Source organism: Panthera tigris, chromosome B3, assembly GCF_018350195.1.
Source record: "Panthera tigris isolate Pti1 chromosome B3, P.tigris_Pti1_mat1.1, whole genome shotgun sequence".
Classification (NCBI taxonomy): Eukaryota; Metazoa; Chordata; class Mammalia; order Carnivora; family Felidae; genus Panthera; species Panthera tigris.
Window position 1 is genome coordinate 47,549,167 of NC_056665.1, and position 26,699 is coordinate 47,575,865.

At 39.1% G+C, this 26,699-nt stretch overlaps 1 protein-coding gene across 9 annotated transcripts in view; it reads right to left on the reverse strand.

Moving 5' to 3' along the window:
* The window catches only part of TCF12 (transcription factor 12), a 375,236-nt gene extending 355,627 nt beyond the window's left edge, over positions 1-19,609 (reverse strand). For 3 of the 9 annotated variants that reach the window (XM_042988782.1, XM_042988781.1, XM_042988778.1), the window contains exons 1-3: positions 19,313-19,608; positions 18,234-18,330; positions 17,070-17,142 (exon numbers count right to left, since the gene is read on the reverse strand). In XM_042988782.1, the coding sequence (XP_042844716.1) occupies positions 17,070-17,142; positions 18,234-18,308 (148 nt within the window). In that variant the 5' untranslated portion in view covers positions 18,309-18,330; positions 19,313-19,608. Of the gene's footprint in view, positions 1-17,069; positions 17,143-18,233; positions 18,331-18,442; positions 18,618-19,312 lie in introns of those variants that run through there. The other 6 variants (XM_042988789.1, XM_042988787.1, XM_042988785.1 and 3 more) reach the window with 4 other exon arrangements.
* Between the last annotated feature and the right edge of the window lie 7,090 nt (positions 19,610-26,699).

A 26,699-nucleotide genomic window follows, 5' to 3' on the forward strand; every position in this document is an offset into this window, starting at 1 on the left:
TAAGGTTTTGGCTATCTACTGGTTTACGGACTGTGGTAAAATTGGTTCCTATAGCCCTCATACAACAGATCTCCTCTACCAGATTAATCCTAGCATCAGACAAGTAATTCTCCCCACAAGCTGACATTACTAAAGAACAAAAGTGAGACATACCTTGTGAAAAGAAAACACTAAGAAACTATCACTTCTCTGCTTTTCAGAGCAAGGGTTGGCTATGGTTGGGCAGAGGCAGCTATATTCACATACAATTTCAACGGCTTTACCACTTGGGACACTTCCTGCTCATCCTTGATATTTAAATGTGGAGACCTGGATGGGCTAAGATCTCTTCAGAACAAATAAGAGAACAGGTGAAACGTACTAATAAATAAACACCCCAGATCTCCACTCAACTAAGCCACACAAGTTCATGGCTTCCTTAAAATCTCACCTTGTAGCTGATGCTAGAAAAGAAAAATGCAATTTAGGAAACTTAATCTAGGAAATTTAACTTAGGGAATTTAACCTTTCTTTCCATCAACCTATCACACATCTCCAAATCTAAAAACAGTCAATCAACCACCAGGTGTTTAGTGACCTCAAAGCAAGGTACTTGGCAGAAATACAAATGTAAAACACTATCTCTGACTTATATATAATTTTTTTTTTTAAAGGAGAGTATTCTAAGGAATTTTAGGTTAAAAACAACTGAGGTCACCAAGTTCAACTCCTACAAAGAGAAACCCTATGTTCAGTATTCATCAGAAGCAAGCTTCAGGCTTCTCTTAAACTATAGGGTTAGTCTCGTGAGACTGTCTAGCTACAATAACCAATTGGACTTAAAATCTACTGGCCATAACTTCCATATTAGCCTTAGCTTTGCCTTCAGGAGCAAAAAAAGAAATCCTTTACCATAAAGTCTTTAAAATATCTGGAAGCCACATTTTTACAAAACCGTGACTGGAAATGGCTGGAAAAGATTTCCTCAAGTAAAGAAGGTTCAAATGATACAAAGAATGGCAAGAAGGTATTCCAGTTTGGGAGAAAAGAACGGCAAGAGGTCAGATAAGGAGACCAGTGTGACTGAACCATACAATTCAGATTGAGAAGCAGTGAATATAAAACTCGCTAAGGCAAATTCCTATCCTATTATTAAAGTACTTAAACGACAAGGTGAGAATTTTTATTGTTTTTATAGCCAAAAAGGAACAAATCTGACACAAATTACAGGAGGAAAATGTTTTTAAAATATGAGGATTGTGTGATGGACTTGTATCCCCCCAGAACTCATCTACTGAAGCTGGTATTTGGAGGTGAGACCTTGGGGAGGTAATCAGGGTTAGAGGAAGTCATGAGAGTGGGGCTGCTGTGATGAGATTAGTGTCCTTATAAGAAAAGACATCATAGAGTTTTCTCTTCTCCAACCACCTCTCCACACACACTAAGGAAAGGCTATGTGAGAACACAACAAGAAGGCAGCCACCTGCAATCCAGGAAGAGTCTATATGAGAACCTGACCATGCTGGGCTCAGACTTCCAGCCTCTGGAACTGTTAGAAAATAAACTGTTTATGCCACTCAGTCTGTGGTATTTTGTTACGGCAGCTTAGCAGACTAAGACTGGAAAAGAGAGCAAATGGACACAAGGAGCCCCAGCGAGGAGACTACTGCAAGGTCTAGCAGTGAAGTTTACAGGTCAGAGCTGGCAGCAGGAATGAGGAAGCCATCAATTACCTATGGAAAAAAATAAGCTATTTCACCCAGCCCCAGGGTTCTGAGAAGTTATATTCAGAAACCCTCAATCTCCATTCCCATGCTCTCTCGTTTTGCTGTCTCACCATCTACTCTCACATCACTGCAATTTAATACAGATTTTTCAAGAAAGCATGAGGAATTATTACAATGGGGAATGCAGAGACAGAAAGCTCCAGAACTTTCTTGACTCTAGTTAAGTGACTGTCAAATCATCCTATAACCCAAACCTAGTCATTGTCTTATCCAGAATACTTAATAAATAGCTCCTATGGAGCCCACAAGTCCACAAACCTCCATCAAAACCACCCTAATAGGCCTACCAGCTCTGGGTTCTATAAAGTTTGGATTTGCTGATTTAAAATAAAATAAAGTGAAAAATTCTAAACAACACAATCCCGTAAACACATACATACAAAGAGGGAAAGCCCCAATATTTCCCAATAAAAGGTAAGCCAGGTGTTTTATTTTGTAAAAAAAATTTTTTAATCTTTATTTATTTTTGAGAGAGAGACAGCATGTGAGCAGGGGAAGAGCAGAGAGAGGGAGACACAGAATCCGAAGCAGGCTCCAGGCTCTGAGCTGTCAGCACAGAGCCTGAGGTGGGGCTCAAACTCACAAACTGTGAGATCATGACCTGAGCCAAAGTTGGACGCTCAACCAACTGAGCACCCCCAGGTGCCCTGCCATGTGTTTTATATAGCCAGACAAGCACACTAAATGGAAAGGGGCAGTAGTAGGACCTGGGGAAGCCTTCATCTTCCCTAATCATAAACCCGAATCAGTAGCATCATCAGATAGCTAGAGACCCTGATACCTTGTCATTTATGGGTAAGACAGCCCTTCCTGCTTCAAGCACATGCATATAGCAGATGAAGTTCCACATGCATGTCCCAACTTCAGCCCTGCACTCTTTTGTCCTCACTCAGGAATATACCAAATCCACTAGATCCCATGCTTTTAAATCTTTAAAATGTTAAACTCTTGGGGCACTTGGGTGGCTCAGTTGGTTGAGCATCCAACTTCGGCTCAGGTCATGATCTCATGGTTTGTGGGTTCGAGCCCCATGTCAGGCTTTGTGCTGACATCACAGAGCCTACTTCTGATTCTCTGTCTCCCTCTCTCTCTGTCTCTCCCATAATCGTGCTCTCTTTCTCTCAAAAATAAACATTAAAACAACTTTTTAAAAATGGGGTGCCTGGGTAGCCCAGTCGGTTAAGCATCTGACTTGAGCTCATGTCACGATCTCGTGGTTCGTGGGTTCAAGTCCCACGTCGGGCTCTGTACTGACAGCTCAGAGCCTGCTTCAGATTCTGTGTCTCCCACTCTCCCTGCCCCTCCCCCACTCACACTCTGTCTCTTTCTCTCTCAAAAATAAATAAACCTTAAAAATTTTTAATTAAAAATAAATAAAGAGAGGCACCTGAGTGGCTCAGTTGATTAAGCTTCTGACTTTGGCTCAAGTCATGATCTCCCAGTCCATGGGTTCAAGCTCCATGTCGGGCTCTGTGCTGGCAGCTCAGAGCCTGGAGCCTGCTTTCGATTCTGTGTCTCCCTCTCTGTCCCTACCCTGCTCATGCCCCCCTTTCTCTCTCCCTCTCTCTCTCTCTCTCTGAAAAACTAAAAATATGTTCAGATTAGTGCTCATCAAACAAGGCAAAAGCAGAGTATTCCTAAGAACTATTCAGCTGTCACACTTACTTAAGCCTGGGATTAACCTTGTCACTAAAAGAGATCCTCAACAAACATTTAAAACAACTAAGCTGAAAATAAAGGATTCAGGGATACTAATTTTGAGAGCTCTATGGTTTGGGATATAATTTAAAATTCTAACAAAGAATGTGTGTGAGAACTTCACTTTTTTGCCTCACTATCACCCATCTAACCAAAGAGAGAAAGAATTCATCTGAAGAATTTAGAAAATTTGAGCATTCACCTGATGTAATCTTCAATAAGTGACTGTCAGAAATGTATGAGTTTTGCATAAATAGTCATTCTCTCCATATATACTTGCAAGCTTAGAATCCCTTCCAGAGTTGCTATGCCACCTGACATAACAGGACAACCAATATCTGTGCAGAACCACAAGTCTCCACATTTTAGAAAGGAAATTCCTTAAAAATTACTTAACCTGATCACTATCACAACCCCTTAAGGCAATATTTTTATTTCCCTCATTTTACACACAAGATAAACAGACTGAGAGAAGTTAACATACAATCCCTAAGATCACAGATCTAGTAAATGATAAAGCCAACACTGAACCAAAACTTTGTGACTCCAAACCCCTCCTCTTTCCAATATACAGCAGTGTCTCTATTCTCCACCACCTTAAATGTAAACAAACGATCTTACAAAGACCACTGAAAAACAACCAGACTTTACCAGGTACTCTGTCAAATATCTACAGATGCCCTTCAACAAAATGAAAGCCCAGTCTACCTTTAAATAAACGAAAATACAAAATGGACTAATCAGCACCATTCAATACAATAAAAGCACAAGTATCTTCATTTTAATGCATTGAAAGTTCTGTTGCCAAAATTAAATTTAAACAACTTTTATTAAAATCTCTTCTGTATGTTTAATAGCATTTTTAAACTACCCTTGGGATAACTATTTTCCATCTGCTTTTACTTGCCTTTATAACTAAATAAACACTAAATCTTTGAAAAGGGGGAAGTGAAAATAAAGAATTTTCCATACTATGAAGCAACCATTCTTTCTTAGACCTCAACTAAATAATAGCTGTTAATATTCCAGTATTTTACAACTATCAAATTCCATCTTCTTCCCAAGGCACAAAGCCTGATGACAGCTGGACAATAAGACCATGCACAAAAAGAATTACACTCTCCTAAAGACATTTCAAGTTGTAGTTTTTTATATATAATATCTTGTAATAACTTAATTTTTTTTTATTGTATGAAGGCTTTGATTATTTTGTTTTCTTTTTAATAAAAATAAATTTTGAAGCACTTTCTTTTGGAGAATACATCACACCATTTAAGTCTCCTGTTACAACAACAAATTTTAAAGATTTCTAGAGATATTAAATTCCCCCTCAAGACAAACCTTGCCCTGTGGAGATTAGTATCAGTGCAGGTGCAACTACAACTCATCAGTTTGCTACTTCTGAGGGGCAATAAGAAACCACAGGCAAATGTGTATCACTGTTGATTTCTCTATTTCCTCTGCAAAATGAAGTTACCAACTTCCTATAAGAATTATGAAGAGAATAGTGTATGAGTAAGTATTTACAAAATACTTCTACCATTAAAAGAGTAGTCTTTTAACAGTAAAACTCCTCCTTCCCTCAGTCATTCATTGGACAAAGTACTACTGCTACACAACTTGTTTAGCAAGCCTCCAGAGCCAAACTCCATCTGTGCTTTGTGGCACTACAAGGGAAATTATGTAAATATGAAGGCAAGAGAGACACTGGCTGTATAGCCTGTTCTGGGTTCCTACAGGAAAGCATCTCAAATCCCTGCAAACTTTAAGTGGATTTAATTACTCAATTATTTATTAAAGTTTATTTATTTAATTCAGCTTATTTAAGTATTCATGGTTTCAAGACAGCATCACTGGGAACACTTCAGGAAACAGGTTTGTAAGGTAACCAGAAAAATCCAAATGGCCAACTGACATGCCCCTGACATGATTATCAAAACAGATAATCAACAAACTAGTTTCACTGCTACTTTCGTAGTTTTTATCAATAATAAGACTGAGCCAATGACAGGCTCCTGAGGAAAACTTCACACACTCACTAGAATCACAGCTTGTTTTCAGTGGAGATGCCTTTAATGAGTATATTGCAGGAATAAACATTATGCTACTAATCTATGGAAACTTTTAACCAAATAAAAGGAGAGAATAAAGTTACCAAAGACTGGTTTTGTTCATTTGTCCCATAAGAAACTGTATTTTAGCTCCTCCTTTTCTTCATGGAAATAACTTGGTAGGCTTCTCTTATTTGTTCTCAGCCAACAGTTAAAACTGGGTATGTCAGGGTTGAGACTGCCTTTTGAAGGTGATCATACAGTGTTAGCTTTATATATTATATACATAATTATCTTTATGTGGGCTTGTATATCTTATGTAAATATATCTTCTGCTAGCGCCCTGAAAATTTCCATGCAAACTGACCAGGGAAATATCAGTACACTCTTTGGTCCAAAAGATGAAAAAGTATATCCCTCTTCAAAACAGAAATTGATTCTCTAAATCAATGTACTGGCCACAATACTCAAACGCAAAGCTCAGCCTGAAAAGCCTATATTCCAAGAAGAATTTCCTCTATGTTAACAAGTCCACCACCATTATTTTTTCTGTATTTAATATAATAAATTATTCAGTCTAGACTTTTAGTCCAAAAAAGAAATTCTTATTTTGAATTGTAAAAAATACCTGGGAGACATACACAAGAGGGAGAGCTATAAAACCTTTTCAAAAATCCATTGGAACAGGTGGATTTTAGAATTCATTTTTTCAAATTTAAGAAAGAAATACAGTGTACATACCATAGGTTACAAATCACTTCAGCACCTGGTAACCACAAAAGAGCTAGGAAAACAGACTGTCAACGGCCTCCCTTCACATAAGGTCAGATTATGCCACTGAAATCTGACAAATAATTTAAGCTGAATTTAAAAAAAAAATTGATTCAGACCTTTTTGGATTTCAAAATTTACAGATCAGATATTGTGGACTTTTGGCAGGTAAAAGGTGGTCTTGACGTATAATGAATAAATTATGCAGGGCGCCTGGGTGGCTCAGTCGGCTAAGCGTAGGACTTTGGCTCAAGTCATGATCTCACAGTTCGTGGGTTCAAGCCCCAAATGGGGCTGGCTCTGTGCTGATGGCTCGGAGCCTGGAGCCTGCTTCAGATTCTGTGTTTCCCTCTCTCTGGCCCTCCCTCACACATAGTCTGTCTCTCTCTCTCAAAAATAAAAATAAAAACATAAATAAAAAAATAAAGCTATCCCTTATAGAATAAAAGAACTAGCCAATACTTAGATGAGACATTTAGGATATTTAGTAGGGTCTTGAAATGGCTCTAATTACTTGCCTACTTAGAAAGGCATAATCAATTCAAGCTGTCTATAAGGTCCCACCAAGAGACTGGACATGAAACAATTTTCCCCTTAAACTTTAAGGTGGGACCAACACTGAAAAACATATTATAAAGCCTTAGCATGTCAATGCCAAACAGACAGGCAATGAACCTCTGACCAGGTGACAAAGTCAGTTGGATATAGTAGGGCTCCCGAACAGTAAAAACCTAAGAGGACCTGCTAACTCAGGTTTTTTGCTCCTTGAGACCCACACAAACTCAGATTCCCTAAATTAACTTGTGGCCAAATCATGCTTCTGCCATAAGTTCAAAGTGAAGCCTAGCATTTTTTTCCTCTCTAGTGGTACAGCAAACCTTTTATTTATTCTCAACAACCTCAAAACAACATATGCCTCAAGGACTGAGAAGCCTGATGACTGTAATTCCCTCCTAGCAGGGATCCCTGCAGTGCTCCACCACTACTCACAACTCTTGCTGAGAGCAGCAGCACATTTGCTCATTGACTGAAGCTGCGTGATCACATTAAGTTCAACCTGTGTTCCCTACATTAACCACCAATGAAGTGGTGGAATAGTAATCATGAGTTGATCCTGCTCATTTCAAAGCCTCACAGTGGTTCACTGGCAAAACCACTGGAAGAGAAGAAACCAATTTTTGAGTGATGTCTCTGAAGAGATTTCACTGGAGTAAATGGAATAATCTTTCAAATTCACAAAACTTGCTCAGTTCAAATTCAGGCACTTTCCTAGCACCTAAAACACATCTGACAAAACGACACCTTGAGCCAACATTTTTAATAGCCAAAAACATGGTAAGGCATAGCAGTGGTTGTCTTTTTAGTTTTTTGTTTTTTTTTTTAATGTTTATTTATTTTTGAAAGAGAGAGAGACAGAGAGAGGAAGAGTGTGAGCAGAGGAGGGGCAGAGAGAGAGGGAGACAAAGAATCCAAAGTAGGCTCCAGGCTCTGAGCTGTCAGCACAGAGTCTGACGTGGGGCTCGATCCAACGAACCACAAGATCATGACCTGAGGCGAAGTCAAACACTTAATTGACTAAGCCACTCAGGCACCGCCCCCCCCCCCTTTTTTTTTAAAGTAATCTCTTCTGTCCTGCACCTTGTCTTAAATTAAATTGTTTTATTATTTTATTCCAAAAATTTCATCCCTGAGTCACGACCCAATGCAATCAAAATTAGTAACCAATCCCTAATCTGTTTACATTTCAGTGTCATCTTTAAATATGATCTTTATGTCCCCAGTCAGCTTAGAGTAGCTTGGATGACTCACCCTAGTCTTTATGAAAACACATTTTTTAACCTGGAACAAAAGAGAGCACGTTTCAAACAAGAAACAACAACAAAAAAATACAAAGCTCTCTCTACAGAAACATGCATTTTCTTCTCAAGTCATGGGCATGTTAAGAAATTACAGGATGATGTGGCTGGAAACAGAAAACAAGAGTTTCAAAGATAAGCGACATTACTAACAAATTTCTCTGTGGGAGCAAGAAAAGATCCACGAATACATAAAGACAGTTGAAGACTACGCTCTAGACCTGGGCTTCTCACTAACAAAAGGATAGTATAAGCCTGCATCCCACCCTGCCCTCACTCCAATCCCAAAGATACAAAGCAAAATAGGATGAAGGCAATGCTATAAGCCAGCCACAATGCATGTTCTTACAATCTCAGTTTTACTCAATGATGAATTAAAACATATTTATATTACAACAAATATGTTTGTGCTGGGGAGTAGAAAGTAAAATGCACATAAATCTTTAAGATAAGATTTCTTCTGTTCACTTGCAATGTGTTGCTTCAGGCTACCAGGGGAGTTTATGTTCTTTCTCCTCTGCTATTAAGAAAAAAGTGGAGAAGCTCTACTCTAGAGACTCTTAACATTCTCTCCAACCTGTCTCCCAGCTATTCTATCATCTCAGGTCACGTAATTTTTATTTTACTTATTTATTTAAACTACATATCATTCCAGAAAGAATTTCAAGTAGCTAGGGAGAGAATATGGAGAAAACATTACATCCAAGTGGCAATGCCTAAGCATGGAAGAGGGTTTTCAAAAGGTGTACACATTTCTGTCCACCATTCTGCACTATTCAATATCTAGTCTAAAAAATGACAGTATTAAGAAGAAATCAACTGCACAAAAAAAAAAAAAAAAAGTAGATAAAGGCGGGGTGGTTCTTAGGTACCTGATGACCTTTCGAAAATACTCTTTGGGGGGGGAGGGACTTTTTTTTTTTTATTATTTAAAAAAACTACTCTGCTACCTGATTTCTTCTTAGACTTTTGACAATACATATAATTTTATGACATTGAAAAGCAACTTTGATATGGTACTCTTGTGGGGTATCTATTTCCTCACCCCCACTACCACTAGCACAGCACCTGGTATACAATAATAGTTCAATAAACATTGGCTATAATTCTGGTTATAATATTACTATTCATTATTAATATTATCATTAGTATTACCTAAAAGGGTGCCACAATAATAATGGCAGCTACCATTTTTGAAGCTGCTATATGGCAGGCAATATATAATCCTGTTTGATCCTCTTAAAGATTTTGAAGGTAGGCAGTATCATCCACTTTTCACAAGAAAGAAAAGTATGCTCGGATCATTTAAATGATTTGCCTAGTCACCTAGGGCCACCCAGCTAATAAGTGGCAAAGTACTGATGCTAATCCAGTTGTTTGGTTCCTGGACCCAATTACTCCCACTCTCAGACAGTACCCCTCTTATAAGTCAAGAATTTAAGGGCTCTCTCACTGATAGACTCCAATTAGATTCCACTCCATTTCAGTCAGCACAGGTCAAAGAATGACAGGAATTCCCTCCAGTCACCACACAACCAATTTATATACAAATATAAATCTATATCTAATGCATCTTATACCCCACATATATATAAAAAATTGTATTTTTACATTAAATTATTAGCCAAAGTCACTAATTTTATACATCTAACTCGCCATTGTCATCAATCCTTGGCCTGATAATTTATCTCCCTCTGAGTTCATCTCCCTAAGGGTATTCATTCACTCTCTTAACTTTAATTATAACTTGCAGGCATAAAAAACAAAATCTACATCTCCTATCCAAAGGAAATTGAAGTGTGGATAAAAATACATGTGTGTACAAAAAGGTGTTCACTATCACATTTTTTTAATAACAAAAAGCAAATTAACAAAATCTCTAAATGTCAAGCAGTAAGAGAATGGATTTGATAAGTTATGCTATCTCCATTCCATGTAATAGCACACAATTTTAAATCAAGTTTTAAAAGAATCTTTAAGAACATGAGAAAAATGTTCGTAGTATTAAGTGAAATAAAAAAGGAGGACATAAAATGAAACCATCATTAAGATCTCAACTTTGCAAACATAGGACTAATAGGAAAAACAAAACCAAATAAATCAAAATGTAACAATCTCCTCTGGACAGTGAAATAATGGATTTTTTTTTCCTTTGTTGCTTTTTCTGTTCTCCAACTTTCTTTTCAAGGATAACTATTAATTTTATAGGCAAAAAAGAGTTGCTGCTATTTTTTGTTTGTTTTTACCAACATCTTTAACTCATCTCCAAGCACTCTTCTCTCATAAATTCCAAAATTAGCTAGAGAGTCCCAGGTAGTGTGAAACTAAAAGTGCTCAAAAAAATTCAGCACTATCACCCTCCAGTTATTCTAGAACTGCAATCTTAAGCCATTTCTCTTACCTACCGAAATCCAATCTTTCAAATTCTGTCAATCTTTTTCTTCTGTATTTTTCCTTCCTACTCCCTATACTAATACCAAGTCCAACCTTCACCAGCTCACCTCTAGATTAGCACATTAGCCTCCTGAATGAACAAATGCTTTCCTTATTCTATTGTCTAACCGCTAACAATTCACTCCACCAGAGCTAACTAGGTGCCAGGCACTCATCTTGGAGCTTTACCTGTATTAACTCATTTAATATTCCTAACAACTCTATGAGGATAGCTACTATTAGTCCTATTTTACAGATTAAGAAAAAGAAGCACAGACAGGTTAAGCAATTTACCCAAGATCACCCAATTAATAAGCAGCAATGACTGGATTTGAAGATATGTAGTCGGCTCCAGATAATAGTATGTAAATATGAGCTACTCCAGGAGTGCGGTGGCGATCAATAAAAACCAGCTTCTCTTTCCCTGAACTGTATAGCACCTTGGAGCAAGTCAAATCCCATTTCCGGGTATCTTTCCATGCTACTCCACATCTAGGAGGCCAGTTCTTCTCTTCCCTAATTCATTTTCCATATCTCCTTCAAAAATGAACTCTAAATTCAAGATCTCTGAGTTTTCCTTAAGACAGTTCCCTGACTCCTCAGCACATTCTCATTCTCACACGTTCAATTTTAACTACATTAATATGTAGTTGTTGATATTTTCTTAGGTCACATTAGTTTACCCCACAATTTTACATGTTATCATCATATCTAGAAAATGGAATGCCTCGGGACGCCGGGGTGGCTCAGTCGGTTAAGAGTCCGACTTCAGCTCAGGTCATGATCTCGCGGTTTGTGAGTTTGAGCCCCGCATCGGGCTCTGTGCTGAAAGCTCAGAGCCTGGAGCCTGCTTTGGTATCTGTGACTTCCTCTCTCTCTGTGCCCTCCCCGCTCATGCTCTCGGTCTCTCAAAAAATAAATAAATGTAAAAAAAAAAAATTTTTTTTAAGAAAATGGAATGCCTCCACTTTTTTTGATCTATGTCCTTCTCCATTTCCCACCTTCCTGAAAGCTACTAGACTAGCACAAAGTATCTGCATAAAGTAGATACTAAATATGCAATTAACTAATAAATATGAAATATGTATGGCTCCACTATTTAACAAAGTCATTCATTAGTCTTTAGAACTGACATATTTCAACCTTTATCTTCTCATTTTATTCCCTAAACATAAAAGCATCATATTTCTAATTGCAAAGGCCTCATCCAAAAAAATATATTCAAATTATACCCAAAAGCAATTTTATTAAATGATTTTTTTTTAAAAGGTATCCCACATGCTAAGAAAAAGCTTTTTTTTCCCCCCCAAGAGACTCTAATAGTGGTACTTTACTCTTATGGGAGAGTTCTATCCAAGTCTTCCACAACACTAAGCAGGCAGTGACATTCCAGGCATGACTGCCAATTGTTCAGTAACAGAAAACACTATCTGGCTTTAATAAGAGATTATTCTAAATGGCACCCGTTAAATCTAAAATGTAAAAGCAATCGTTTTTACATTTAAGGTTGGGTATCTGCACCTTCATCTTCCTATTCCAAAACAATTATTTTAAAACTCAAAGAAAAAGATATACTAAAAGATATCCTAAAAGACAGAAAGTTGACCTCGTATTTAAATTGTTAATGAAGGGGCACCTGGGTGGCTCAGTCCGACTTCAGGACTTGGCTCGGCTCATGATCTCGGGTCATGATCTCACTGTTGGTGGGTTCGAGCCCCGCATCAGGCTTTGTGCTGTCAGCTTAAAGCCTGGAGTCTGCTTCAGATTCTGTGTCTCCCTCTCTCTCTGTTCCTCCCCTGCTCATGCTCTGTCTCTCTCTCAAAAATAAATAAACATTAAAAATAAAATAAATAAATTGTTAATGAAAATAGAGGTGCCTACATGGCTCAGTCGGTTAAGCATGTGACTTCGGCTCAGGTCATGATCTCACAGCTTGTGAGTTCGGGCCCCGCATAGGGCTCTGTGCTGACAGCTCAGGGCCTGGAGCCTGCCTCGGATTCTGTGTGTATGTCTCTCTCTCTCTCTCTCTGCTCCTCCCCTGCTTGTGTTCTGTCTCTCAAAAATAAACATCAGAAAAAGATTTTAAAAATGTTAATGAAAACAGATGAAAATAAAATTCACTACAGGTAAGTATGCCTCACTGTATATAACAAGTAAGTCTCATTATCTAATCAAATTGTTCTTCAAATACATTATAAGCCATGACTGCTTAAAGGAACACTACAGGGACTGTTCTAAAAGGCATTCAATACTCACAGCTATAATCTTGTCTTTAATTTTTTTTTTCCAAGTTGGAACTTTCATATACACCTTTTCTCTAAAAGACTCCTTTGCTACTTAGCTTTTATCTTAAATGAGCCACTTAACAGCAGACCATATTTATCCTAAAATATATTTTTCTTTACATGCCTACTGACTATGCAGTTACTCTCATTCATCAGAACTTGCCAGAAGCAAATGTCGAACATGGTTCAGTTACCCAAATAACAGTATTAAATTTGAACAAGCGTATATTACCACAGGTTTATTACAAATTTTAACACTGATAAATACACACTATGAAGCACACCCTGCTCATTACCTTAAAATACCTTAAATGAAAAGAGCAAACCTAGTTTACCCTCTACTTAAAATCACCATTCCTATGTATATTACAGTTCAGTTAAAACACATATTGGTAAACATTTGGTTTCCTTTCTTGACTTTTTTTCAAATGCTACAAATAATACTACAACAATTTGAAAAGCTTACTCCATGTTTAAAAGGATGAGCAGATATTTACTAATCTACCATGGATTTTCTTTAATTACTTTTGAGAAGCAGATGCAAATATAAAAGGGAAACACCTGGAATCCTTGCAGTGATGTAAACGTTTTGGTATCCTCACTGTATCACTGTCAATAACCTAGTTCTAATATTGTACTACGGTTTGGCAAGATGTTACTTTTGTGGAAAACTTGCTAACGTATACATGGGAACTCTATAATGTTTCTTAAATTATATGAATATATGCCTTCATATGTATATGAATCTAAATTATCATGAGACAAAAAGTTTAATTAAAAATTTTAATTTAATGACAACTCATTTTTTTCTGGCCCTATATCAATCCTTTCTAAAAGCATAAAGCTTGTACAAGTGAAAAATTTTCCCACAAAAAAGCAGTAAGTAACTTAAGAATGAAAAATTGTATTCCTTTTAAAAATTAAGAGCTGGTAAAGAGTTCTTACAATTATTTCCAAAACTCTTGAGCAAGAAGAAATCTATCATGCTACAAAAGTCTGCTTTGAGTAACGAAAAGTAAAGCTTTACTTGCTAATTAAAATAACTTTCTAGAAATATCAAACACAAATAGACACATTATATATAAATAGCTTACAAAATGAATTTATCCCACTTCCTTCCAATATGTTTTACTACTTGGATTCAAAAGCTAATAAAGGAAATTTGGGGAGTATCATGTAAACGTTTAAACTACTAAAAATATGCGCACCTGGCTGGATCAGTTGGTTAAACTTCCCACTGTTGATTTCGGCTCAGGTCATGGTTTCATGGTTCATGACACTGAGCCCCACGTCAGCCTCTGCAATGACAGAACTGAGACTGCTTGGGATTCTCTCTCTCCCTCTCTCTCTGCAGCGCCTGCACACATGCAAGCATTCTTTCTCTCTCTCTTTCAAAATAAATAAATAAACATTAAAAAAAAAAAACTACTAAAAATTAAACCCAGTATCACACACTCAAAATTCTGAAGTGGGAGGGGAAAGCAGACTTAAACACCTGAATGAACTACTTCCTTCCATTTTACCAATCCTTTAATCAAGTTTTCCCCTGATACACTGGCCTCTAACATAGTACCTCACTTTTAACGCCTACAAAGAGAAACACCTCTCAAGGTCACTTATAAGAACATCTCAGACTCTGTCCTACCAAGGGGGCAAATTCAGTCTTATGATCATAATTCCAAGAAAATGTACACCTTGATAAAGAAATAGCATTGTAACAGATTTCTCCAGTCAAGTAAGTAATAGTAAATACATATGCATTTTTTCCAGTCACTTCTGAAGAAGTATCAGCTATTATATGTTATTTGTTTTAGGAATAAGATTAAAAAAAAAATATGCACTGCAAAATATGTTTTCAGCTAAAGAAATTCTAAATGTATTATATTTTTTCTCAAAAAAAGCCCAATGTGAAATTAAGTCATCCTCAAAAAGAACATAAGAAAAAAAATTATTCCGCACAACTACAGTTTTCATGAGGCAAAAGAAGGGCGTTTTACAATGTTACTCCAAAGACAAAAAAAAAACAAAAAAACCTCTAATCTTTAAGTCAGTTCTTCAGAAAGAAAATCAGATCTTCAGCTCCTTTTATACTGCAAATAAACTGGCATTAGGACGTATCATGTATCTTTCGAAATCAGGACAGCAGATAATTCAGATGGCAATAAACCATATAAAGAAAATAATATTGCTGTACCAATTTCTTCAAGAAAAAATAGCTATAGAAAATCTTTATCTACCAATACACTAATATAAAATAATCACTCATGCCATTGTCCTTTCCCAAAAATTTAAATCTATTCACTAATTATTAAAGGTCATGCCTTTTTTTCCCTGGAATTTAAAACAAACCACTGAAATAAATATTACCATGTCCACTGAACACATGTGTTTAAGGTCAAACTTTCAACAGATAAGTAACAAACCTAACAGTTTTAAAATTAAAAATTTCCCATTCCAAAGAATCAAATACTGTATGACTACTTCTGCAATGCTGAAAAATAATTTTTTCATCGTATAATGCAAGCGACAGAAAGAAGGCTCACAAATGCTCCAATGTCATGCTTATAATAATACAAACCAAGTTCACACATACTTTCTAATTTCATACACTACATAAATCATACATTAATTTTTAAAAGTGAAAAAAATATAATTGCCTTTATTCTAAAACCAAAGTATTTCTGATATCAATTTTCTAAAGTTCATGTCCTTCTTATCAGTGAATGTCAGTTAAATACATTTTCCATAATTCAAGCTGGAACAGACTAAAACAGTAATGTCACTACTTATTTAAGGAAATATAGTAAGTATCTACTATGTATCAAACTAAATCTGAAAGTACTGGAAAATGAATTATTAGTTGCAAAAATTGAGATACAGTCAAAACAGTAGTAAAGAAAATATATACCCTTCTTCTACATTAACTACTGATATTTTATCATATCCTTTTGAATAGGTTTATATTAGCCTTTAGGATGTTTAAAACCTAAAGTGTTTTTATTTTATTTATTTGAGGTGTTAAACAGCATGCTATATTTTACCCATGAACTGCAATTTCATCATGAAATACAAATTTTAATAAATTATGTTAGTGAACTATTTTTAAATAGAAACACTTTTTAAATATAAAGTGGTAAAAATGTTCTAGGTAATGACATTTCCTTCTTTCCTCGTGTTTTGCTCTCACAGTATCTTAAGAAATCAACTATCATTTTAATAGGGAAAATACAAGCACCGGTCAAAGAGCAGTTACTAAATTTCAGTCTAGGGATTTGACAGCTGGTTTTCTTAAGATGACGCTGTCCATGGCATTAGTTATTTTTTCGTCTTTGAGAACTAAGGAATAAGTTTAACTTAAAAAGAAAATTATAGCTTTTGTACACTGGAATGGACCTTGCTTCTGGACTGTTTAGTTTTGAAATCACGAGTTTAAATAAGTTAGGGGAAAAAACAAATGCATACTTAAGAAATATGAGATAAATGTTAATAATGGTGAATAGTTATAAATATAAAGTAAATTTAAAGACCACAGCGCTAATGTAGGAATAGGAATCTTATTAAACTTATTCTAAATATTATCCTAATGTAATCTGAATGTAGAATTCAGTCATCTAACAGATATCATTTGAAAATAAATCTTTCTATTCATTTATTTGTAACATTTGTTCCTTGAACATTTTTAAAACTGTCCCCATTTTTAATTTGCTCCAGACTTCCAAGGGAATAGCCACCTTTTAAAATAAGTCTTACTAATTCTTACTTGACTCAATATGCATACAATAATATTTTACCAAATTTTTAGAACACAAAGGTTTAATAATGCTAATAGGCTCAAATTTTAGCAAAATTTAAAAATATACATATGTAAACAAACATTTAAAAAAAACTATATATAGACCACACATGGACCACAGAGCCTTTTTTCTGGTACTTGTCCAAACACAGAGGCAGGATATGATCCCTTGTACTCAAAGAAGACAAATTCAACTTAAAGATTCATGGAAAACAGAAGAATTTTACATCGATATTTAAATTCTTATAGAAATATCAATGGATCCTAAAGTCAACAGCCCATCTGAGGCTTGTTTTTGCTTCTAATTTGAAATGGACACAACAGAATGGCATGAAGATATTAAAATACTTCATATTTTTCTACTAACATGTATCAAACACCAAAATAAGAGTTCCTGATTTTAGATACCATCTTACCTGATCCACTGAACTGACTGCTTCCCAGTGTTGTTGGTCTGGTTTTCCCACTATTAACAGGTGGAGAAAACATCTACAAAATAACCCAAATGTATCTGTTAGTCCTGAAATTCTTCTAGACTCCTCGCAAACAAAAGTCCGCCAAGAGCCATCAGTTACGTATTTTAGAAGGAAGTTAAGATAAAATGGAGATATACATTCAGACCCACAAAGGCAATTACACTCAGTGATATTATTTCCTAATACTACTTAGAAATATTGGTTATATTCTGTTCTCAAAACCCACTCATTTACATGAGAAAGTCTAAAATTATTAAGTTTAAATGGCAAATTTATGTCCATCACCTTTACTTTCTAACAGAAATCTCACATTTACATTACCACATAGTCAGAATCATACCCAAAGAAACTACTACATACAGTAAGGATCCATTATAACCCAGTTTTATAAAGTAGGTGTTGGTCCTGCCTCCTAACAACAGTTAATAAAGGAATTCAGCCCATGAGAGATAAAGGCAGTAGGCTTTCTTCGGTTTAAGCTATTCTTGTCAATCATTTCCTATGGTAAAAACTTTAAAATACATATACCTTACTTATGTACACATATACATACATATACACATTCACACACATAAATTTATGTACTTAAAAGTGTTCAGCCAAAAAGAATGGAAATTCCAGCCTCTATCTTACTTTCTCATAACTGACATCTTTCAGATATCATAAATTCTATCACATCTCAGGGAGGGAAATAGAGTGCAGAAAAAAATAATTTTCTTTTTTCATTCAAAGTTCAAAATCCCTAAGAATCATCAGGGTCAGAGGGTGACTCAACCAAAGCTCATGGTTACATTGTTCTCCTTTTAACTGGTTCAATCAAATGACCCCTCTGGCATTAAAGTTTTAAATCTGCAAGTCTAGACATTACATCAAAGTTCAGGTGTCCAACTTGGGGGAGCTGGACTCCAGCCCTGAGAACTACTGCTCAAAGCAGATGGAGTTCACGCTGCCTAGTCTCCACGTCGCTTCCCACACCACCACCACCCCCCCGCCTTTTTTCCTCTCTTTCTTTTTCTCCTTCTTTCTTTCTTTCTTTTGCTTTTTTTCTTTCTTTCTTTCGTAAACCTCAGCAGAACCCCAAGATGCCGCGGAAAGCTCTCATACCGCACTGAAGTCCAGCAGGTCGCTCAGCTCCTTATCGGTCCCTATAGCGGCCATGCGCTGCTGCTGGGGATTCATCTTCGGTCACTTCTAGCAGGTCCTAAGGCAGAGGAAACAGGCTCAGAGAGACCACCACGGCCCAAAGTGTGTGAGGGGAAGAAGAGGGGCGTAGGGCAGGACCGAGAGCTCTGGGCTGATTTCCAGCACTCAACTCGTTCCCACCGCCGCGCGGGCAGGGGGCAGGAGAGCCCAGCACCGCGCCGGGTCGGTGAATCCACGCGTTCCTCCGCGCGGCCCGGGAGCGTCGCGGCGGCTCCCGCAACTCGCCGCCTCTCCTGCAAGTTTCCGAGCCCAACCCTGCCCCCTCCCCGGTGCCCCCTCCCCGGCGCCCCCACCCCGCGCGGCCAGCCTGGTGCTCGGCGCTGCGCCCGGCCGGGCGGGGGTCTCGGGGGGCGGGGTGAGGGGCGACTAGGCGTCCAGTGAGCGGAGTGGCGACGAGGGGAGATGCGAAGTGACTCACTGGCTCGGCAACAATAGAACTGACAAGTTGCAGGGAACGCGCCGCTCGCAGGCCCGCGTCTGCCGCCGCCGCCGCCCGGACGTCCCCAGCGGGCCCCGGGGGTCGAAAAGCAACCCCCGCGCGTCCCAGGGACGTTTTTAAAAAGAAAATACAAACCCCGACAACTAATCTCGCTCTTACCCGGCGCCCTCCTCCCCTGGCTCGGCCTCCTCCCACTTTTGCTACCCTGCCCGCGGCCGGCCAGCCCCGGACCTGCCGAACAATGAGCCCGGCGCGGCGGCCGAAGCAGCCTGCTCTCCCGCGCGCCCCGGAGCTGGAGCCCAGTGCCGAACGGGGCGCGCAGGCCGAGCGCGCCGCCCGCGGGCCTGGCCGTCCGCGACTCTCGCCTCCGTCCCCACTCCGCTCCCCAAGTTGGAGGGAACCCCAGGCTCGCCTCTGTACAAAGGGGAGAGGAGTTGGGGCGCGGGCCGGGGGCGCCTCCGCTCCGGCAGAGACGTGGCGGCGCCCCTCAGCCCCTAGCCCCGCCACGGCGTACCCCTCCCGCTCGTCTCTCCGCAATTACCTGCCGCCCCGTCTCCGCATCCAACCACCCCGATTAAAGTTCACTTTGGCCGGGAGAGCGGGCTCGGGCTTCCCCTTGTACCTCCCGGCGGCTCGGCTCACTTTGCCCCGCGCGAGCTTTCGGATCCGGGCGGGGGAGGCGGCTCTCGGGCCTGGCCGCCCCTTCCTCCCGGGGCGGGCTGGCGGTCCCCCCGAATAGAACTTGTGGGTCTCCTCAGGCGGACATTTTTTTCGCTGAGGCGGCCTCAGCACCGCGCTCGGCTCGGCTCCGGATCCCTCCGCGCCGGGAAGAGCCCCGGGTTAACCCTTTCGTCCCCGGCGCGCTCCAGCCGCCTGCGCCGAGGAAGTGGGGCCAGCGGAGGGGGTGGGGAGGAGCCGGCGGGAACGGGGAGGGGCCGCCGCGCGGCCGGTGGACAAAGCCCGCGGTGGGGTGAGGCGGGACGGAGTGGGGGCCGCCGGAGAGGGGCGGGAGACGCGCGCAGGCACCCCGCGAAGCAGGGCCGGGCCGCCCGCGGAGGGCGCCTCGTCGGTGCCCCCGGGAGCAGGGCGACAGGCACCGCGGCGCCTCCTCTGGTTTGTCCCGCTTCTGCCTCGGGCGGCAGAGCGGCGCGGAGGAGACGCAGCTGCGGGCGCATCTGGATCCGTTGCCCAGGCCACCCAGCCCGAGGCCGCAGAGCCCTGGAGGCTCCTGTTCCCAAGCAAGCCGCGTTGGACGCCGGACGCCGCACTCGGCCTGGCTCGGTCGTTGCAGCCCTGGCGGCTGCGCAGCGCTCGGCGCGGAAAATTCGTGCGTGATGAAGGGAGACTGAGCCACTTCGGTCCGCGCTCGGAGTAGGTGCCGCTGGTCGAATTCGTTGCTGAGCAGAATGACAGAAAAGGGGCAAAAGCTCCCTCAAACCACACAAAGCAGCGGGGGCTTCAGGTACCCAAACACTCCACTACACAAGCCCTCAAGTCTACAATCACCTCTTCCCACGCGAATCCTGGTTGGGGGCCACCGAATTGGACAGCGGGGAAGAGTTCTTGGAAATGGATCAAGCCAGTGCCTTCATCTTGCAGAGATGGCCCAAGGAGGTTTGATCGCAAAGCCACTATTTTGGCGCAAGTTCTGAACTTGGCCTGAAGAAGCCCCAAACAATAAAAAGAAGACAAAATAGACCTCAATTCCTTTCAGTTTGGAAATGGAAGTAAGGTTTTTTTTCCAATGGCAGCCAGTGTTTAACTCTCTTGGTTCAGTGAGTGCAGTAAGGGCCAGGCAGAACAAACACAGAAGAAAGAAGACACACCCAACGTTAACAAATTGAAGGAAGCGGCCAAAGGCTTGAGGGCAACGACATGAAGGAGTCATTGGAGCCCAGATTTGCATGGAAAGAAGGAGGTAGATTCAGCTGCAAATATGCAATTGCTATACTTTATTACAACCCAAGCTGTCCAGAGAGAGAAGGCATTTGTGGCTTGGGGCTAGGGGTTTCCATGACGTTGTCAACTGCCACGCTCCAGACCTTGTACCAAATCCTGTGGTAGCTTCTTCGTTATCCACTCTCAGTTATCTAGGTTAACACCCCATGTTCTTAGCCGTCATATCCGAGCCTTGACTGCATACTGGAGCATGTGGTTCCAATATAAGCAAATTAGAATTAATTCCAACCTAAATAAAGCAGCATAATCCCATCCCTACCACAGTTACTAGTTTACTGGTTGGCAATGGGCATGACACAATTTGGGACGAGAGGAGCAATTTGCTGTGGACTTTCAGGGAAGTTTTTGTTTCATATTTCAAGAGAACTTCAGCGTCAACCTCCTCTTTTTGCATGTACTCCAAAAATCAGAGGGCATAACAACAAAAATTGAAGGTATATCACCAACATGTTGTATGAAAAAAAAAAAAAAATTTAAGGAGCCCCTGGACTGTGGGCAGCCATTTTCCAACCACAAGGTCTGGCTAGGTTAAAATAAAGCAGGCATGGAGAAAGCAAATTGATATGATCTTTGATGATGTTTTTGAGCTTTGCATCAAATGGCTTCTGAACCCAGGTCTATGATCATTGAAAACAACAGGATTAGAGTTTTCTGCTGTTTGTAATCTAGTGTGTTCTAAGTAATATAGGCCGGATGGCTATTTTTTCGTGGCAAAGACCTCAACATAAAATGGAACGTCTGTCTAGAACTTTTAAGGCCCCATTCCATGGGTAAGATTCTATCACTCAGGGGCAAAACTGAAGAGAAATATTGGGGAAAGGAGAATGTAATCCCATCTGAAGGATTTATGCTGTTTCAAAAAATTAAAAACAGAGAGCTAGTTTCTTCTCGTCTTTCTTCTATAACTAATTGAGAGGAAGAAATAGCTATCTCCCCAAACCCTCAGTCATGGGGGCTCCCTTCCTCTTTTGAAGGACTGACTGGTGATGTTTTTTATATCTATTATGGATCATATTTATATGATTTATATGATTATATTTATACTTTATTTTCCATACTATATTATATACTCCCTGAGCACTATGATTGCCGTGCTTCTCTGTACCATGTACCTAACATGGCACTAAGTACATAGTAGACACTCAAAAAAGGGAGACTGGAATTAAATCTATCAATCATTTGACATTATAACCTGAATTTATTTTTCATACTGTTAGGTAGTCTTTGCATGTATCATTTTTAATGCCAGAATATTATTCCCACCAGTGGATTTCCTGTAATAGTCCTAATAAATATGGAAGACAAAAAGAGTATAAAAACCACAGTTTTGTGTCACTTCTAACTAATTTCTGGGCCTTTGCTGACCCTGTTAGATAGAGCCAGAGGGCTTTATTGAATAGCTCAGGGAAAAACAACTAGTAATACAAATTCAATGATAATTGAAAGTACTATACTATATCTATAATATAAATTAACCAATATTCAAATATATTTAATGACCATTTATTACATGCAAGGCTGGTGCTGATGGCTGTGAGGAACAGAGAGTCTCAAACCCAACCTGCCTCAAGAAGGTTACAATCTGATATATTTTATTTCACTATTCACCTTAACCTGCCACTGGACAGACACAAGAATTCTGTCTACATAGTTTCAGTTCCCACTTTTTTAGAGCCCCCACTCTACACTCTAACACACACACACACACACACACACACACACACACTCATACACACAATCACACACACACACACACACACACACACACAATTTTATAAGGGAGACCTGAGTTGCCCAGAGAAACCTTTAGTAGTCAAAAGGAATAGCAACTGAAGCAATGGGCTTTGCTTCCCTGGGAGACTGACTTGCACTTCGCCTCTTGTTTACAAGGAAATATTCTAGAAAGTTCATAGAAGGAGGAGGAAGAAGAGGTAAGAGAATAAAGCTAACTAAGTCAAGTAGCCAGTTGCTATCTAGATGGAGTGAGTGGCCTCCTAGGGCTATCCATCTAGAACCAAGATTCATGGGTAATGGACTCCCTTGTAGCTCCGTTCTCCATAGGAGAGCAGCTAGTTCTTGCTTTCTTTTCCATAGCTATCCCCTTGGGACCAAAGGGAACAATTTTATGTTACAATTAACTTTGTAAGTATTACCTGCAGTTCATGGCATTTCCATCACTGGTTAACTAAAAGCCAAGATTTTCCACCCTACCAAAAGCCAGATTCTACTAGTCATCAAAGGTCCACTCTCTTCATTCTCACTCTAACAAGAATCCCTTGTGGGATTTCCTAATACAGATTTTGTCTTTTCTCTCTGTTCATAGGTAAAAAAGAGTTCTGTATCCCCTGCTAGTGTAATTTATTATTTAAGCCATTAAATGGCTTGTGTTAATGCTATTTTCATACTTGAGACATCCCTTAATTGTCCATCTTATATTCAATGTCTTTTTCCCCTTTAGGATTTTCTCTTTCATATTTAACAAAAGCATGCATTTATACCAAAATCAAGAGAAATTCAGAGTCAGAAAAGGAAAAAAGAAACATGTCAAACACTCTAAAATATCAAACCTAAATAGCCATAGATTTTAATTTTTAAAAAGTCAGTATAGTAAATCAAGTAAAACAAATAATCTCTCTTCCATAGTCCTATGTTTGTATCTTGGCACAATGCCTAGTGCATAGTGGATGCTCAATAAATATGTATTGAAAAATGAATGGTTCTCTCCCTCTAGGTAGAGGTGGTAATTTAACATGTGTTCTGAATTTTGCTCCTTCCTAATATCACACTAAGAAATCAGTACAGGGATTTAAAAAATATTTTTATTTTAGAAATTTTCAAACCTATTTTAAAAAAAGGTAAACAGGGTAGTATTAACAACCTCCATATACTTACTTAATCACCCATTTTTAATAATTATGGATTCTTCATCTATCTTTCCTCCCACTTTTCCTCCCCTATGTTAACATAAATCCAGTACATCATGTCATGTCAGATTAACATCATGAGAAGCCAAAAAGAGACAATGGCAACAAAATTTGAGAAGCCTTTTAGCTGGAAAAGCAGAAGAGTGCTAAAAGATGTAGTAGACTATCAAAACTGAATCTTAAGGGGGCAATGAGGTAAATCAATAATCAAACCTATATACACTGAAGTGTTACCAAAAGACTCATAACCAACCAGTTCCAGGCTCCTCTTGAAGTGAAATGAGGAAAGAGGGTAATACTATAAGGAGGATTGGTTGCCAATCTGTTTAAGAGACAATCAGATCCCCAGAATCCCTTCCCAACTCCATGCAATCAGGCAAATAAATGCTTCTCCTCTACCGAAACAAAATACTGCAAACTTATTCCCTGCAGATGATGAAGCAGGAGGTCTTTCAGGGGCAACGGGATTAAGTGAACATTTGTGTATTGGATGCTGAGGCCTCCAGATATCTTTACCAACTTGGCTCCCAGATTCAGGGCAGCCAGGCTTTCAATTTTCAAGGAAGAGATTAGAGGATCCTTCTCTATGGAATCTGATCAACCCAAAAGGAAAGACCTGAAGATACTGATGTGGGAAGTTCCCCAATGATAAGCCCAAACAAATTAAGGTAAGTTTACAACTGACAAATCCCCACCCATACTCAGAATTTCCTGTCAGCAGTTTGTTGCCCTGTTCTTAAATATGAGTGGACAACCAAGGATTATCAGACACTTGAGGGAAGTCACTATCATGTGAGACACTTAGACATTTACTATCATGTGAGGCAGTTAGACATTTAGAATTGAAAACAGGAGAGCATAAACTTAATAATGGAATTGGAACAAAAAGTTGAGAAAATTTCCTAGTAAGCAGAACCAAAAAGAAAGGACTGGTTCTGGAAATTCAAAATCCAAATAATAAAGGCTCCAAAAAGAGAGAGGGCGTTCCGGAGTGGGGGGGTGGGGAGGGTGGGGATTTGGGTATCATCATCTATGAAACAATCTAAGAAAAATTTCCAGAACTGAAGTACATGAGTTACCAAATTAAATGAGTTCACCAAGAGCCTACCACAATGGATAAAAATAGATCTATACGAAAGCCTGAGATCAGGAAATTTGAGCAGCAGACAAAGAGAAGACCTTCAAGCTTTCAGAGAGGATATAAAACAGGACAAACACCAAAGACTAACACTCAAAATGGCAGTGTCCACTGTTCAACAATAATACTAGAAGCTAGAAGGCAATGGAGCAAGACCTTCAAATACTCCAAAGGAAAAAAAATTGCTAAATAAATTAATGATTCGGAAGTATATTTTCTTGTAAAAGATTTTTTCTCTTTAAGTAATCCCTACAGCTAACATGGGGCTCAAACTTACAACACCGAGATCAAGAATTGCATGCTCCACCAACTGAGTCAGCCAGGCGCCCCCTGGGACTGTCTTAAAAATAACTTTATGTATCATTTTTAACCCAAATATTGCTTTTCTCTAGTTTGGGTCAATGTGAGTTAGGGAAAAAAGATATGCCTAACGAGGTCCATAGAACACACAATGGCATCACCTGCAAATACACATACGGTGTTTGCTATTTGCTCAGCATCTCTAAAGCATTTTGAAAATACTAGTGTCCTCTGAACTTTGGCAAACAGAGAATCTTCTTATTTAATTGTTGTGTTCTCTTTTGAATATAGTGAAATTCAATACACATATCTCTTACAGTCAGATCTCATTTATTCACTGCAATGAGGGAAGCATCCCAAACAGCAAATACCTTTTCTGGAATGTATCTTTGCCATGTATTTGAAGAGGCAGGTGTCTAGAAACTAGACCAAATAATAGAACTATCTTGGAAAAGCTAATAAACAACAGATTACTTATTCTGTTCTATCCACTTAACCTGTCTTTGTTTGGAATAAAAGTTTGAAAACTTGATGTGTACTACCAACAGGTACTGAAGACATCCCACTAGAATGTAAGCTCTGTGGGGGCAGAATTTTTTTTTCTGTTTTGTTCATTAGTGTATTTCACGTATCCAGAAGACACTGCCAGGTACATAGGATGTGCTTAATAAATATTTGTTGGGTTTATAAAAAACTGAAAGAGTAAATTAATGACAGAGCTGAATTTCCAAGTAAATGGAAAATGAAAATTAAATTTGCATCCATATTTTCCTACTGACCACTATGACAATAAAACTTGCACAAGAATGGAGGTGGACATTTGTCACAGCCATGAATGTCCACCATCTTTTAAACAGCCTTTCTATATTGAAGAACATTTCAACAATATGACTTTTGTATCCCTAACACGTAAAAGTCAGAAGCAAAAATTCCCAAGACCCTTCTGCAGCCAGGATATAGACTTGTGACCCAGGCACCTGCTGGAAACTTTGGTTCACCCATTTTGTCATTTGGATGTTGGTCTTTCCTAATTGATTTGTGCAGCTCTTAACACAATGTCAGACCTACTCATCCTTCTGTGATACTAGTTGCAGATATTTTCACTTGTAATTTGTCTTTATTTTTATATGCAAATTTTAAAAAATGTTTTATGTAGTCCAAAGTATTCATCCTATATGGGCGTTTGAGTTGTATGTCATAGGAAGGTCTATTTCCCTTTGATATTGTAAAAACAAATAAAATTTACTCATAATTTCTTCTATAACTAGTAGTTTGACTTTTTTGTATGTTTAAGTCTTCAACCTACCTGGAATTTATTTTGGTGTGTGGAGTGTGGTAGGGGTTCAGCTTCTTTTGTCCAGTTTGCTATACAATTGTCCCCAATCACTTATTGAATGCAATGTTCTGAACTGATATCTATACTAAATTACTTAATCCTCTTATTCAACTCACTGTGTTAAAGAACTAGTGCTCAATAATCAAGAAAGAAAAGTAGGAGATGAAAGAAAATGAGGATAATCAGGAGAAATATAAGTTTAGAGGTTAAGATTTTATGAGATTCTTGTTACTATCAGTGACAACCTCATTTTTCATCACCTGAGAGACAA